Source organism: Pongo abelii, chromosome 1 (genome assembly GCF_028885655.2).
Source record: "Pongo abelii isolate AG06213 chromosome 1, NHGRI_mPonAbe1-v2.0_pri, whole genome shotgun sequence".
In the NCBI taxonomy this organism is placed as follows: Eukaryota; Metazoa; Chordata; class Mammalia; order Primates; family Hominidae; genus Pongo; species Pongo abelii.
This window is the reverse complement of record NC_071985.2, coordinates 26,871,846-26,888,592: the sequence shown is the minus strand read 5'-3', so window position 1 is coordinate 26,888,592 and position 16,747 is coordinate 26,871,846. Positions and strand designations below refer to the sequence as shown.

At 35.2% G+C, this 16,747-nt stretch overlaps 1 protein-coding gene across 4 annotated transcripts in view; it reads right to left on the bottom strand.

Annotated features, from left to right (window-relative positions):
• The window catches only part of TAF1A (TATA-box binding protein associated factor, RNA polymerase I subunit A), a 31,788-nt gene that overhangs the window by 2,210 nt on the left and 12,831 nt on the right, over positions 1-16,747 (bottom strand). For all 4 annotated transcript variants that reach the window (XM_054520003.2, XM_024239470.3, XM_054520010.2 and 1 more), the window contains 5 exons: positions 10,027-10,157; positions 9,002-9,160; positions 3,542-3,608; positions 2,648-2,771; positions 840-994 (listed from right to left, as the gene is read on the bottom strand). In XM_054520003.2, coding sequence (XP_054375978.1) covers positions 840-994; positions 2,648-2,771; positions 3,542-3,608; positions 9,002-9,160; positions 10,027-10,157 — 636 coding nt within the window. The remainder of the gene's footprint in view (positions 1-839; positions 995-2,647; positions 2,772-3,541; positions 3,609-9,001; positions 9,161-10,026; positions 10,158-16,747) is intronic.

Genomic DNA, 16,747 nt, shown 5'->3' with positions numbered 1-16,747 from the left:
TCTCTACTCATAAAGTAGTAGAAAAATGACAATCCAAATCACCTTTCTGTTCCTTGTCATCAGTGTATTAATTTTTATTTTCTTCTTTATCAACATTGTATTACATTCACTGAGACTACTAATTCCAAAATAATAGAAACCATATTCAAAAGTGAATTGGAGAATCTCTTCAGGACACCTTAAGCTCCCTAGCAATGGACTGCTTACTAGTGGTCACTGTAAGATTTATTTTCTTCATTTCTGGACATACTCTGTGGTAGTTTCATTTCGGTACTGGCCACCTTTTAATAATTTCAGTGGTAGAAAGCAGGTAAGAATTTTACCACCCAAAATATTTATTTTCTTTGAAGAAAAAATCAATATCCCTTTTCTTTGAAGAGAATTTTTTTCATATGCTAGTAGGAGGTATTCTTTCTCTTAAGTGGAGGAAATGTTTCACGCTTACAGAAACAGATAAGTAAATATTAGTATAATATGAAGCTATTAAAGAACAGTGAGATCAATAAAGAATATTTTGACACTTGAAAATCTCAGTAAACTTTCTATAAAACAAGGCCAAATGGTCAATTATTGTGAAAAGTCCATATCATGTATCTTAATGCCCCCTAACAACACTCAAGTCAGGAGATGAAAACCATTCACAATCAATATGAAATCACTGCTTCTAACCTAAGCACATGGTCCCAACTCAGGATTCACTCTTCCATTAAGCAGTTATGTCTTAAGCACCTAATATTTTTAGGTACCATGTTAGGTAAACTCTAAATGAAGGCCATACTTCGTAATTTCAAAATCAGCCAAAAGCTGTGTCTAGATAAAATGAAAACAAAAATATGTACCTTTTCCTAACAGTAAACCAGCCACAAAAGCTTTCTCACAGGCCAAAGCTGTATCTTCCTTCCAATCACTTTTTGCCCAAAAGTAGCTGAAATGAAAGCCTGGCCACCAGTTTTTCCTGGAGTTCCACTCTTCCTGAACCCACGCAAGGTGGTTTCTGGAAAAGAAAAATGTCAAAAAGAGAGGGTCAATGATGGAAACAAATCTATATTATCAGAATTTAGACTTAATTAGAGTCTACGGAAAGATGACAAGGAAGATGCTTCCAAGCTAAATTCTGAATATGGCCAAGGCATAACACATGATAGGCAACAGCAGGAAAGCAAATCCTTTTTTATTCTCTTCCATCTCCATATCCCATTTTCCATTTCACTAAACAGACAGTTCAGCACAGTGGTTACAGAACAGACTCGAAGCCAGAATCCTGGATTCAAACAGCAGCTCTTCCATTTACTATGTATGTGATCCTGGGCAAGTTGTAGAACCTCTCTGAGCTTCAGTGCCCTTGAGGACATTAGTGGTACTGATCTCATAGGAATGTTACTAAGATTAAACTATTCTAGTAGTAGGGTACAGCAGGTCTCATATAAAGCTCTTTGCATAGTGTCTGGTACATAGTAAATGTTCAATAAATATTATTTATTACTATTACTTAAGTAAAACCTTACTTAAAATTATATGCTGCCATGAATTACTATCCAAATGAAGATATCATTATTATACAAATACATTAAGACATATGTTAAACTGTTAAGTGCAGGCAATTCTGTGTGTCTGTGAATAATTTTTCATTGTATATATTTAAGGTATACAACATGTTTCATATACATCTAGTTAACTTTTTTGTGTGGTGGGAGCACCTGAACTCTACTCATGGTAAATTTCCTATATGCAATACAATATTAACTACAGTCTGCATTGCACATTAGATCTCTATAATTTAATTGAGCAAATGCTTATTGGCACCCATGTGCCCCCTATGGTAGAACAAATAGAGGTTCGAAAAAATGAACCTCTTTGCTTTCGAGGACCTTATGATCTAGTAGGAGTTTATTCAGGGCTTCAGATTTAGAAAATGGTTTACAGTGAGTGCGTCAACATATGACACCAAAACTATTTTATAAACAGCACTGTCCCATCAGGATAAGTCAGATCTGAAGCCTGAAACAAGTTCCAACTGACACTGAATTGCCTAACAACTAAATTGGATATAATAAATATATGAAACAATTTTGTAATATCCCTTCTTCTCACACACTAAGTAAAAATAACAGGAAATTCATTTTCTTTTACTCGAAATGTGACACTAACAATATTATGATCAGAGGTACACTTTTAGATACCCAGGTCAAAATGGATTTAATGAGTATTTGTTAAATGAATAGTGTATGATGATCTTGTGAGGTCCTAAAAGTACTCACTGAAAATGATCAAACACAGGTAGGAGGAAAGCTGCTTCCCATGTGATCTTACAAGTTAATGACGCACAAATCACAGTCTTTAGCAAAGAGTGATCCCTGCTAGTCTTTATTTCCAAATGGAAAACACATACGTATTCCTTAGCAAGCAGTAGTGCTAAGTACAGGATTTATTTTGATGGCATAAAAAAATTGATAGAATTTTTGTATGTTCTCCTTATGACTCTGTATTTCTTTGCTTCAGAAGAAAATGTACTCAGAAAACAACTGAAGGAACAGTTCAAGAAATTACAAAACATAAGCAAAGATCTTTAAAAATTGATAGATATTAGCTAAAATATTGGGAAATATTATTTATGATGACCTAGTAATAAATACTGTATGTTTCTTACCCCATTAAGATATTTTTCAGATATTTTGCCAAGTATTTCCAAGCAGTTATATTCTTAGTGCATCCGGCAAAATCTAAGACTCCAAATAATACCTCCAACCCCAGTTTACGGTGTTCTTCTTTTTCTGCAATGGTTTTAACACACAGTTCAAGTTTACATAAGGTATTAAAGTGTACAAAGCTAAAATATACATGTATACATTTTATCAACTGTATATATACAACAACATATACATATATGTTGTTGATAAAATACTGAATCATAAGCCTTCCGGTTAACAGTTTTTAAAAATTCATTATGCTCTTACTCCTGCAATGAATCTGAAAAACTCAATAAAAATACCTGCTAATGAGGTAATGGTGGTGAATTTGATCTCAATATGGGTTACACTCCTCTACTGAGGACATTATTTAAAGTACCTGCTCTGTTTGGGCATTTTATACATGTTCTTTCATATTCAGAGAGGAACCTAGGCAGTCCTAGGACCAGTTTGGGCTTAGCCAGCTGATTTCCTTCTATGAAGGAGCATGCTCTTTTCTATGGTGTGCTGAAATCTAGCAGGGATTAAAATGGAGTGAATTATATAAAATCGAGCCATTTCTCTTTTGCAAACTACTGCCTTCACATTGTGTAACAGGAGTACGCAAACTTTTTCTATAAAGGCCCAGATAGTAAATATTTTAAGCTTTGCAAAGCATACAGTCTCTGTCACAACTACACAGCTCTGTCACTACAGTGCAAAAGCAGCCGCAGACAATACATAAACAGATGGACTCCAACAGAACTTGATTTATAAAATCAGGAAAGGGGTGGATTTAGCCGATGGGCCATAGTTTGCTGGTCCCTAGTCTACAGCTTGTCTACACAAGGTATAAAACAAAATTTATCTATTACCTGATTTTCTAAGTAATGTATGGAATTCCAACATCAATTTATGAGATGGTACAATCTGATACAAAATCTGAAAGAAAGAACAGTCTTATAATTTTTACATACTTATAAAAGCATTTCTCAAATTTCAGCTTACTTTCAAAATAAAGTTCTTACTGTCTAATATGCTCTCTGTAAATTTATTAAGTATTTTAAAAATACTCTGGCTTTTTATCTAGTTTCAATCTAAGTATAGAAAAGCATTCTCTGTAAAGCTGTCTTAAAAAAAAAAAAAAAAAAAAAAAGTCCCTGATAACAAAATAGTCAGGAGAAGTGAGGAAAATAGGCAGGGACTTTTTATTTGCTCCTTATACATATCTATAGTTTACCACGCTCAACAACTTAAAACAATTTCTTTCAGAAGCCAGGACTGAAGAAGAAAAGAAAAAAATCAATTATCACACAGAAAATATACTTATTTACTAAACAGAAGAGACCACAGAATATTTCTATGAAGCAAAAAAGCTAAAAAGGCTGGGAGTTAATTTCACAGATTGTGCTCAGGAACAGTTTACTAAGGTTATATGAGTAAATATTTTAACAACCTTTCACACAATGAAAAAATTAAAGATTTTTCTTTTAAAAAATAGGAAGGACTATTTTCATGAATATTCAAAAAATGGAATTTAAAGTACAGCTGTATTTTTCATTTTAATACATTTAATACTAGAAATGAATTCATTCTGCTTACTAAAGTACTTTGATCTTACATTGAAATAATTTCCAACAAAATTAAAAGGAAATTTTGTTAATTTCTCTTAATCGTTTTTAAAAAGATCAATCAAGATCAATACACCAATATCAGAGAATATTATTGAAATTCGGTTCCTATGAAAGTCACACTTGTCTCATGATTTTATAGAATTCTGTATATGGTTCAATTCACTTAGATTTTTTTATTGAAATATAACATGTAGTAGAAGTGCATACAAATCATGACACCAGTCAGTTTTCACAAAGTTAAACACTCAGGTAACCAGCACCCAGATCAAATAATAGCACATCACCAGAACACTAGAAATCCTCCATTTGTTTTGAAAAAGTCTTAGTCATGAGCCCTTCAAATGTTAGGGTTTTTAAAAAATTAGTTTGCTTGCTTTTGCCCTGTTCTATTCAGAGGTCCTCCACCTAGGACTCCAATGACAAGTATGTCAGATCTTTTCACCAATTCACTTGTTGCTCATTTCTGCACCTTTCATCCTTTTTGTTCTCCATGGTTTAGCCTGATATTTTCTATGCAGTTCATTAATCCTCTCTTTTGCTATGTTCAATCTGCTATTAAACCCATGTACTGACATCTGAATTCCAAATACCGTATTTTTCAAAAGGAAAAACAGAATTTCTCTAAATCCATCTTGTCTTGAACATAAATATGAGATAAGTATTCAACAGTTATTTTCTGTAGCATTTAAAAAAATCTTTTCAAAAACACCATTAGTGATTGATAATCTGAAAGCACAGTCTTGCTTTTGTTTTAAACACAATCCTTAATATTTTGTAATATAAATGAGCCAAAAGCTATCTTAAGAGAGTAAAATAAAAATAGCAACTTTAAAAGTATTGTTTAGTCCAGCCTGGGCAACATAGCAAAACCCCGTCTCTCCAAAAATACAAAAAAATTAGCCAGGCATGGTGGCGTTTGCCTGTAGTCCCAGCTACTTGGGAGGCTGAGGTGGCAGGATCACCTGAGCCAGGGAAGTGGAGGCTACAGTGAGCCTCATGTAATCATGCCACTGCACTCCAGCTTGGGCAACAGAGTGAGACCCTGTTTCAAACAACAACAACAGCAGCAAAGGATTGTTTAGTAAAACAAAGCCTGTTGAAAAATTTATAAAATGTAGTTTCCACATCTGAAGGTTTGATAATGCCAATTTTGATCACAAAAGTATAAAGATAATAGGCCTTTTAAAAGAAAACAGAGATAAGAACTTTTCTCTATCATTTCTTTAGGTTGAAAGGACCTTTGTCTTTCACCTCTAAAATGCCATATTAAAAACTGAACACAAAATATACAAAGAATTCCTATAATTTAACAAAAACCAAACAACCCAATTCATAAAAGGGCAGAAGACTTGAATAGACATTTGCCAAAGATGATAAACAAATGGCCAATAAGCACATGAAAAGATACACATCACTAGACACTAGGCAAATGCAAACCAGAACCACAATGAGACACAGATACCACTTCACACCCACTAGGATAGTGGTCCCCAACCTTTCTGGCACCAGGTACTGGTTTTGTGGAAGACAATTTTTCCACGAACCAGGGTGAGGGTCGAGGATGGTTTTGGGATTGCATTATTTATGCACTTTACATTTATTGCGCACTTTATATTATTACATTATAATATATAATGAAATAATTACACAACTCACCATAATGTAGAATCAGTGGGAGCCCTTGTTTTCCTGCAACTGGATGATCCCATCTGGGGGTGATGGGAGACAGTTACAGATCATTAGGCATTAAATTCTCATAAGGAGCACACAACTTAGATCCCTCGCAAGTGCAGTTCACAATACGGTCCGGGCTCCTATGAGAATCTAATGCCACCGCTGATCTGACAGGAGGCAGACCTCAGGTAATGCTCACTTGCCTGACGCTCACCTTCTGCTGTGTGGCCTGGTTCCTAACAGGCCACAAACAGATACCGGTCCATGACCCAGGGGTTGGGGATCCCTCTACTAGGATATCAATGATCAAAAAAGGGGATGGAGAATAGAAACTGTTAGCCAGGATGTGGAATTGTTGGTGGGAATGTAAAATAGCGTAGCTGCTGTAGAAAACAGTTTGACAATTCCTCAAAAAGTTAAAAGAATTACCATATAATCCAGCAATTTCACTCCTAAGTATACACCCAAAAGAAGTGAAAGCAGCGACTCCAACAAATACCTGTACACTAATCTTTAGAGCAGCATTACTTATAACAGCCAAACAACAAACACAATCCAAATGTCTACCAAAAAATGGATAAGCAAAATGTTGTAGGTACATAAAATGGAATATTATTCAGCCTTAAATAAAGATGGCCATTCTGATACATGCTACACCATGGATGAACCTTGAAAACATTATGCTAAGTGAAATCAGCAAGACACAAAAGGACAAATGTTATATGATTCCACTTATATGAGGTACCTAGAATAATCAAATTCACAAAGATGGAAATTAGTATAGATGTTTTCAGGGGCTGGGAGGAGCGGGCAATGAGGAGTTATTGTTTAATGAATAGTTTCTACTTCGGATAATGAAAACATTCTGGAAATAGTGATGGTGGTTGCACAAAACTGTGAATGAATGTACTTAATGCCACTAAATTATGTGCTTTAAAAATGATCAAAATGGTAACATTTATTTTTGTATATATTTTCCCACAATTTAAAATGTTAAGCAATATTATATACAACCACCCCATGAAACACTTAGGGACAAATTTAACAAAATACATACACTAAAAACTACAAAACAGTTCAGAGAGAAATTACAAACCTAAATAAATGGAGAGACATGCCATGTTTACACTTTGGAAACCTCAATACTGTTGAGATGTCAATTCTCTCAAACTGATCTATAGATTCAAAACCTCAGCAAGACCTTTTTGTAGCAACAGGTAAGTTGATTATACAATATACATGGAAAGTTAAAGAACCTAGAAAAGCCAAAAGCAATTTTGAAAAAGAACAAATTCGTATGACTTTCATGATATAATTCCAAGACTTGCTACAAAGCTACAGTAATCATATTAAGGCCACATGAGATATTACTACACACCCACTAGAATGGCAATAACTCAAATTTAAAAGACCTACAATACGAAGTATTGGCAAGGATGTGGAGATACTGAATTTTCATATATCGATGTGGAAATATACATCACTAGAACACAACAGACTTCATATACAGCCTACTGGTTTTCAACAAAGTTCCAAATGTACTAAATGCAGAAAGGAGAGTCTTCAATATAATGCTGGAACAACCATATGGGAAAAAATGAACCTTGACCTTTGCTGCACACTACCCACAAAAAAATAGCTAAAAATCTACCATGACCTAAACATAAAACTATATAACACATCTAGAAAAAAAAAAAAAAAAAGAGAAGAGACTCTTCATTATCTTGAGATAGGCAAAGATTTCTTAGACAAAAAGCACTAACCATAGAAGAAAAAAAAAAATGTACAAACTGAACATCAAAATTAGAAGTTTCTACTCTTTGAAAGATACTATTAAGGAAACCAAAAGGCAAGGCACAGAGAGAAAATATTCATAATTAATATTCTTCATAAAGGACTTACATCCAGATTATATAAAAATTTCCAAATCAGTAAGACAATTGATCCCCCCAAAAATAGACTAAGTAGTTGGACACATGACAAAAGAAGATATATGAATGGCCAATAGACATATTAAAAGATGCTCAACATCATTAGTCATTAGAGAAATACAATTTAATGCCACATGGGACACCACTATATACACCCACAAGCGGCTATTATTCAAAAGACCTCCAATACCAAGTGTTGGCACAGATGTGGAGAAACTGAATTTTCATATTGCTGTGTGAATGTCAATGGTACAGTCACTTCAAAAAATAGTTGGGCAGTTTCTTAGGAAGTTAAGCATATACTTTCCTTACTACTCTTAGGCAGCAACTCCTCTCTCAGGTAGCTACCCAAGAAACATGAAAATATATCTGTATACACAATCTCGTACATGAATGTTCTCAGCAGCATCATTCACAATAGCCAAAAAGTAAAAATTACCCAAATGTCCATCAAGAAGTGAATGTATAAAAATACTATTCAGCAGTAATAAGGAACAAATTACTAATATACACAATAACATGGATGAATCTCAAATACGTTATGCTGAGCAAGAGAAGCCAGATTAAAATGACTACATAAGAGTCCATTTATATGAAATTCTAGAAGAGATAAAAATTAATCTATAGTGACAATAAGCAGATCAGTGATTGTCTGGGGCCATGGGTGTGGGGACAGACTGGCTGCAAAGGGAAATGAAAGGCATTCTGGGGGCGACAGAAATGTTCTATATCATGATTACCATGGTGGTTCATGAATGTAATGCATTCAAGCATATATTTAAAATAAGTGTGTTTACCCTCTGAAAATTAAATTTCAATAAAGTTGATTTTCAAAAAATATCAGTGCAGAGTATTCCAACCAGGGTTGTACAAGACTTCCGATCCTCTCTCCTCAGTCTCACCCAGGCAGCAGGGGATAGTGTGGATGATACATACACGGAGATGGCAGCTGGAGCCAACTTTCTCTGTTTATCTCAGTGTACTGTACATTATTGTAATTTTCTGTGGATGCCATAAAAGTTAGAAAGCAATGGCCTAAGAATGTTTTAATGTAGATTCCCAACCCTGGTCAAACATTGAGATAAAAATTCTATACCTTAAGCACACTTATCAATTTTGATCTTGGTGCCTTCTGTCTCTTTAGGAAGTTGTATAAGTAGATATGGGCATTTGGATTTGATGGAAACTTTTCATCATATGCATAATTGGTGAGTACCTCTTGGGCTCCATCTCGATCCCCATAGAATTCCAGCATCTATATAAAATAAATCATAATATCTTAGCTGAATTCTGTAAGACAGCTATACGAAAGATAATACACAGCATAAGTTTACCGATGGGTTTTTTTTAAAAATCACAAAACTGACAGGGTTCTCATTTTTTCCCTGTATTTTGTTACTACTAATAAAAAATGCAGCAACCTCAACATAAATTCTCTTCCTATAAAAAATAAGAGTCCTCAAAGCAGGGAACACTAATGCTTGAAAATGTGATGCAACTAACCTCAGTGCCCTACATTACTGCAGCCACAAAAGGAGTGCATGAGAATTGTAATTCCTTTCATCCTGTTCCCATCCTTACACAGGAATTTCCAGGTTATGATTTTGGAGATTATCTTCTGACAACACAATTATCAACTTGCCACTCATTAACTTTCACAAAGCAAATTATTTTGAAGATTTATTCCTAGTGCCTAGCACCAAGGCCCTCAGTCCTTTTACAATGACGCTGGGATGACAGGACATTCTTACAAACTTCCAAAAAGCCATCATTCTTCACCTCATATACAATGACCCACTTTTTCAGATTTTTGTCCTCTTTCCTTCTATATCCCACCAAATCATAAGGTATCTTACTGCGTTTCTTTTAAGCTCAACAAGAATAAGATTGAATTAACATTTACAACTATACTGCTATTTATTTTATAGATACTTGGCCACGATGAGTTATACAGTGGTGAAAATAAACAAATTCAGACCAAAAAAGAGACACCATATTTTTGTTTTCTTTTAAATAATTTTTTCCATTAGATTCTTTCTGATCAATAAAGATTAGGCATGCAGTCTTTGTATAGGCTTTTGACAAAATAAAACCAATAAATTTTATGAAAATTCTACTTACTTCTACATAACTCTTCACAAAAGGGTCCCAAACTCCAGGAATTTTAATCAATGCAGAAATATTTGCAGATGTCTTCCAGCTGTGGTTGAACACATCCTGGGCTACTGCATTGTAAGCATAATCATCCTTATCTGCCCAAAGATAAAAGATCTTTTAACATTCATTAAACATTGAGGACTTCTGTTAAATTAGTAATTTAAAAAACTATCCGCAAGAAAAACTCAGTTCCTGATAGCTACAATTGTAAATTCCAACAAATATTTAAAGGAAAATACTAATTCTTCACAAATTCTCCCAAAAAAGGACAGAAAAGAATACTTCCTAACTTATTCTAAGCCAGTATTACCATGATACCAAAACCAAAGACAATACAATAAAACTACAGATCAGTATCTCTTATGAATATAGCTGCAAAAATCTTTAACAAAATACAAGCAAACTGAGTCCAGCAACATATAAAAAGCATTATACATCATGTCCAAGTGGGATCTATACTAGGAATGCAAGGTTGGCTTAACATCTGAAAATCAATTAATGCAAATAATAAAATAGAGATCTATTGATCTAAACCAAATCAAAAGAATACAGGACCAAAACCGCATGATCATCACAATAGATGCAGAAAAAGCATCTTAAAAAACACAATAACCCTTCATGATAAAAAGACTCAACAATGTAGGAATAGAAGGAACTTCCTCAATCTGATAAAGGGCATCCATGAAAAACTCATAGCTAACATTGAACTGAATGATAAAAGATTGCATGCTTTCCCCCTAAAATCAGGAATAAGACAAAAATGTCTTTTCTCACTACTTTTGTCCATTATATTGGTGGTTCCAGCCAGGACAATTAAGCAAGAACATAACAAAAAGATATCCAAGATTGGAAAGGAAGAAGTAAAACTATCTCTATTTGTACATGACATGGTGTTGTACACAGAAAAATCCTAGGAACCCACTAAAAATTTACTGAACTAATAAATGAGTTCACAAAGGTTGCAGAGTACAAGATCAATACACAATAATCAACTGTATGTCTATACACTTGCAATGAACAATCAGAAGATAAAATTAGGAAAACAATGCCATTTGCAAAAGCATCAAAAGTAACAAAATGGGCATAAATTTTACAAAAGAGATGCAAAATTTTACTCTGAAAGTGATACTGTTGAAAAAAAAATTTTAAAGAGCTAAATGAATGAAAACACACTCTGTGTTCAGTTGAAAGACTTACTATTATCAAGTTGATCTACAGATACATATAATTCCTATCAAAAACTCAGTTGGCCTTTTTGCCTAAGTTGACTGGCTAATTCTATAATTCAAATGAAAATGCAAGGGACCAACGAAGAACAAAGAATGTTTAAAAAGGACAAAGTTGGAGAATGTACTCTATGACTATGGCCAGGCATGGTGGCTCACACCTATAATCCCAGCACTTTGGGAGGCCGATGTGGGTGGATTACCTGAGGTCAGGAGTTCGAGACCAGCCTGACCAACAAGGTGAAACCCCATCTCTACTAAAAATACAAAAAAATTAGCTGGGCGTGGTGGTGCACGCCTGTAGTCCCAGCTACTCGGGAGGCTGAGGCACAAGAATTGCTTGAACCTGGAAGACGCAGACTGCAGTGAGCTGAGATCATGCCACTGCACTCCAGCGTGGGCAACACAGCAAGACTCAGTCTCAAAAAAAAAAAAAAAAAAAATTACTACAAAGCTGTAGTAATCAAGACTGTGTGATATTGGCAGGAGAGACATATGTAGATCAATGGAAGATTTAGAGTCCAGAAGTAAACCTCTACATTTATAGGTAACTAATTTTGTTTTGTGTGTGTGTGTTAAGACAGGGCCTTACTCTGTCTCCCAGGCTGGACTGCAATGGCATGATTTCAGCTCACTGCAGCCTCACTCTACCTCCTGGGCTCAAGTGAACCTCTCACCTCAGCCACCCAAGTAGCCAGGACTACAGGCACACACCACCACACTCAGCTAATTTTTGTATTTTTTGTAGAGATGCAGTTTTACCATGTTGCCCAGGCTGGTTTTGAACTCCTGAGGGCTCATGAGATCTACCTGTCTTGGCCTCCCAAAGTGCTAGGATTACAGGCGTGGCCACTGCTCCCGGCTGCTAACTAATTTTCAATAAGGGTGCCATGACAATTCAGTAGGAAAATAATAGACTTTTCAATAAATGCTACAACAACTGGATATCCATATACAAAATAATGAAGTTGGGCCCCTACCCACTTCATAAAAATTAACTCAAAATAAATCAAAGGCCAAAATGTAAGAGCTAAAACTTTAAAACTCTCAGAAGTGAAAATCTTTGTGACCATGGAGTAGGCAATAGCTTCTTAGATGTGATACCAAAACCACAAGCAACAAAATAAAAAACAGTTAAATTAAACCTCATCAAATGAAACATTTTATGCTTCAAAGGACACCATCAAGATAGTGAAAAGAAGGCCAGGTGCAGTGGTTCACACCTGTAATTCTAACACTTTGGGAGGCCGAGGTGGGCAGATCACTTGAGGTCAGGAGCTCAAGACCAGCCTGGCCAACATGGTGAAACCCCATCTCTACTAAAAATACAAAAATTAGCCGGGCATGGTGGCAGGCGCCTGTAATCCCACCTACTCGGGAGGCTGAGGCAGGAGAATCACTTGAACCTGGGAGCCAGAGGTTGCAGTGAGCTGAGATTGCGCCACTGCACTCCAGCCTGGGTGACAGAGTGAGACTCTATCTCAAAAAATAATAATAGTAAAATAAAATTAAAAGATAGTGAAAACACACAGAAAAGGTGAAAATATTTCCAAGTCATGAATCTGATGTATCTGATAAGAGAATTCTGTCTAGAACAACTAAAGAACTCTTACAACTCAATAATCTAAAAGCAGGTAATTCAATTAAAATATGAGCAAAAGATCTGAATAAAAATTTCTCCGAAAATGATACACAAATGGCCCATAAGCACACGAAAAGATGCTCAACATCATTAACCCCTAGGAAAATGCAAATCAAAACTCCAAGATGCCACTTCACACCCACCAGGATGACTATAATGGAATAGACAGATAATGACAAGTGTTGGTGAGGATGTGGAGAAATTCGTACCCTCATACACTGCTACTGGGGATATAAAATAGTGCAGTTGCTTTGGAAGACAGTCCAGTGGTTCTTAAAAAGGATAAACTTAGAGTTATACGACCAAGCAATTTCCCTCTTAGGTATATACTCAAGAGAAATAAAAACACATGTCCATACAAAAACTTGTACATAAATGTTCACAGCAATGTTATTCGAAATAGCCAAAAGTAGAAACAATCTAGTTGTCCATCAACTGATGAATGAATATCTAAGATGTGGTATATACAAACATTGGAATTCTATTCAATAATAGAAATGAAGTACCATCACACGCTATAACATTAAAAACATTATGCTTTCTTTGTCAAAATTTTCTGTTAGGGAAAAAAAAAAAAACATTATACTAAGTAAAAGAAGACCACATACTGCATGATTCCGTTCATATGAAATGTCCAGAACAGGCAAATCTCTAGAGGCAGAAAGCAGATTAGTGGTTGCCTAGGACTGGAGAGATGGGGAGAAATGGAGAGTACAGGGTTTCTTTTTAGGGTCATGAAAATATTCTAAAATTGTAGTGATGGTTACAACTCTATGAATATACTAAAAACCACTGAGTTGTATTATTTTAAATGGGTGAATTTGTATGGTATGTGAATTATGTCTTAATTCTCAATAAAGCTATAAAGAAAAAAAACCATGGGAGATCACTACACCCAACAAATTGGCTGATATGAAAACTCTGACAATAACAAATGCTGAGGAGAATACAAACGAAAGAAAACTCTAATCAGATTGTCAGTGAAGTACAAATTGTAAAATTGTACTGATGTTTGTAGTGATGGTTACAACTCTATGAATATACTAAAAACCACTGAGTTGTATTATTTTAAATGGGTGACTTTGTATGGTATGTGAATTATATCTTAATTCTCAATAAAGCTATAAAGAAAAAAAAACATGGGAGATCACTACACCCAACAAATTGGCTGATATGAAAACTCTGACAATAACAAATGTTGAGGAGAATACAAACAAAAGAAAACTCTAATCAGATTGTCAGTAAAGTACAAATTGGTAACCTTTTTGGAAAGAGTTTAGTATATTATGTACTAAAGTTAAAGATGCACAAAACATATTCTATGACAATTCTACTCCTAGAAATGCATACTTATGTGCACCAGTATACAGAAATTAATAGGGGTTAATTTCAAAGCAGATTTATAATAGCCCAAAACAATAACCTAAATGGCCATCAGTAATGGAATAGTGTGACTATCATAAAATAAAATATTTTATAACCGTAAAAATGAATAAATTAGAGCTACATCCAATAATATGTATTATCTTAAAACTGATTTTGAACAAAATATGCAAGGCCTAAAAGAATATATACAGTATGACTCCAAATATAGTATTCGGATATAGGCAAAACTAAATCACGTTGTTTACAAATGTATACATGAGTGGAAAGAGTATAAAGAAAAACAAGGGAGTGATTACCATAAGTCAGGACAGGGATTTTCTTGAGAGAGAATGGGAGGAAATGCAGTCAGGAAGGCACACAGGGAGAACTTTTAGGTTAGGATGACAGTATTTTGTGTTCCTTAATCTGGGTGGTGGTTATATGAATGTCCATTTTAAATTTATTCATTATATCTCACATTTGTTTTATATGCTTTTTCTGTATCTATTTCTCAATCTTAAAGGTTTACAAAGAAAGTTACTCAAGTCTTTCAAAAATAGCTATTAGAAGCACAAGATACTGCAAACCAAACAGAGGCACTGGTATCTTTTTCCCAGTGGATCAGTTAAATACATATCAATATGAACTTAGAAATGAGGTGATAGGAAAGTAGATAAGACATGATATGGAAAAAAATTTTTTTAAAAAAAGGGCTGGGCATGGTGGTTCATGCCTGTAATCCCAGCAGTTTGGAAGGCCAAGGCAGGAGGATTGCTTGAGCCCAGGGGTTCAAGACCAGCCTGAGCAACACAGTAAGCCCCCATCTTTACAAAAAAAAAAATTAGTCAGGTTTGATGGTGCACACCTGTAGTCCCAGGTCCTTGGGAGGCTGGGGTGGGAGGATCACTTGAGCCCAGGAGGTCGAGGCTGCAATGAGCCGTGATCACACCACTGCACTCCAGCCTGATAGCAAGAGACAGCAAGACTCTTGTCTCAAAGAGAAAGGGACAGATCCTTGAGTATAAATTGGGTTTGAATTTATTATAGAAGGAGGTTCCTAGTCACCAAGTGCATCGATCCCAACCAAGACAGAGCCATACAGAGCAGCAAGAAAGTCCCAAGCTGACTCCAAGTACAAGTTCACATGGTAAGTGCCTATGAGTTTGGTTATAAAGAACTAGTCCTAACTTTTTTTCTCATTAAATAGACACTTGAGGTGAATGATCATCTAAGAGCTCTACATATTATCCCATCATCATCTATTGTTGCTACAGAACTGTCAGCTATGGAAAGGTACTGAATCATCTATCCACAAGAGTAACATAACAAATGCGATGTTCCAACAGCTTTAATCATCAGATATTTGCTTGAGTTTTACCTAACCATGTATAAGAAGAAAATATTGACTTTAAAACTAACCTAATCAATGAATAAGCTTTTTTGAAAAAGAAATATTACACCAGAAAATATGACAAGACTAACAAAAGAAATAAAGGAATATTACATCAAACACTGATTAGTCTAAATGAGAAGACATCTGGACTAATAAAATACACATGAAAAAACTTAGCACAATTAGAAAGCAAGAGATGAATAGCCAAATGATTCAGGCTGAACATGCAGCTGATATATTAAGTTTAAGGTGTAAGAATGAGGGGTTGGGACAGCGATCCAATGAGTCTTGAAGAGTAGAGAGCATTCTAGATGAGGAGACTCTACAAAGGCCTCACAAGATTATCGTGATGAAGACAGCATTTCAGAGTATCTTGAAAGAAGAGCGAAGGGAATCGAAAAAAGTGAAACTACATGCCAGAGACCAAGGAAATACCACTTATCACATAAGGTTAATAAGGAAATACTGCTTACCACACAAGAAGTGATAAATACTAGGACTAAGATATGGAGGAGAATGAAAACAGAAAGGGGTTAATCCTAGAGACTAGGTTAATCTCTACGATTATCCCCTACGGAGAAACTATACAAGGCAAGCAAATTGCAAAGAATCATACAGCTCCAATGAATGCAAATCTGGGCATAAATGAAGATGATAACACTACTGAAGGTTAAGAGAAGGGGAATCAGTTTGAGAACTGAATGGTCAACTTCTGGTATAGTCAATAAATCAAGAAAATTGTCCATTATACCTTTACACAAAAATGAAATGACCATCTTGACCTATTCTTTAAGCATATTATTCTGAGAAATAACATTACCAAGTAAATTCAACTCCATTCTAGGCACACAGGAAGAAATGTTTATTATACGTAATAATGACTGCTGAAGAAAATCTGTAGCCTTTCTTAGAAATTGGCAAAGACTTTCTTCTTGACCAAACTCCAGCCGGGCTTCTCTGAGCTCTCTTCTGGACTAGGCCTCAAACTTGGCCAATAAATACTTGAACAGACACTAACATAGTTTCTAACAGCTCAAGGCCACATCCCCAGGATGACCC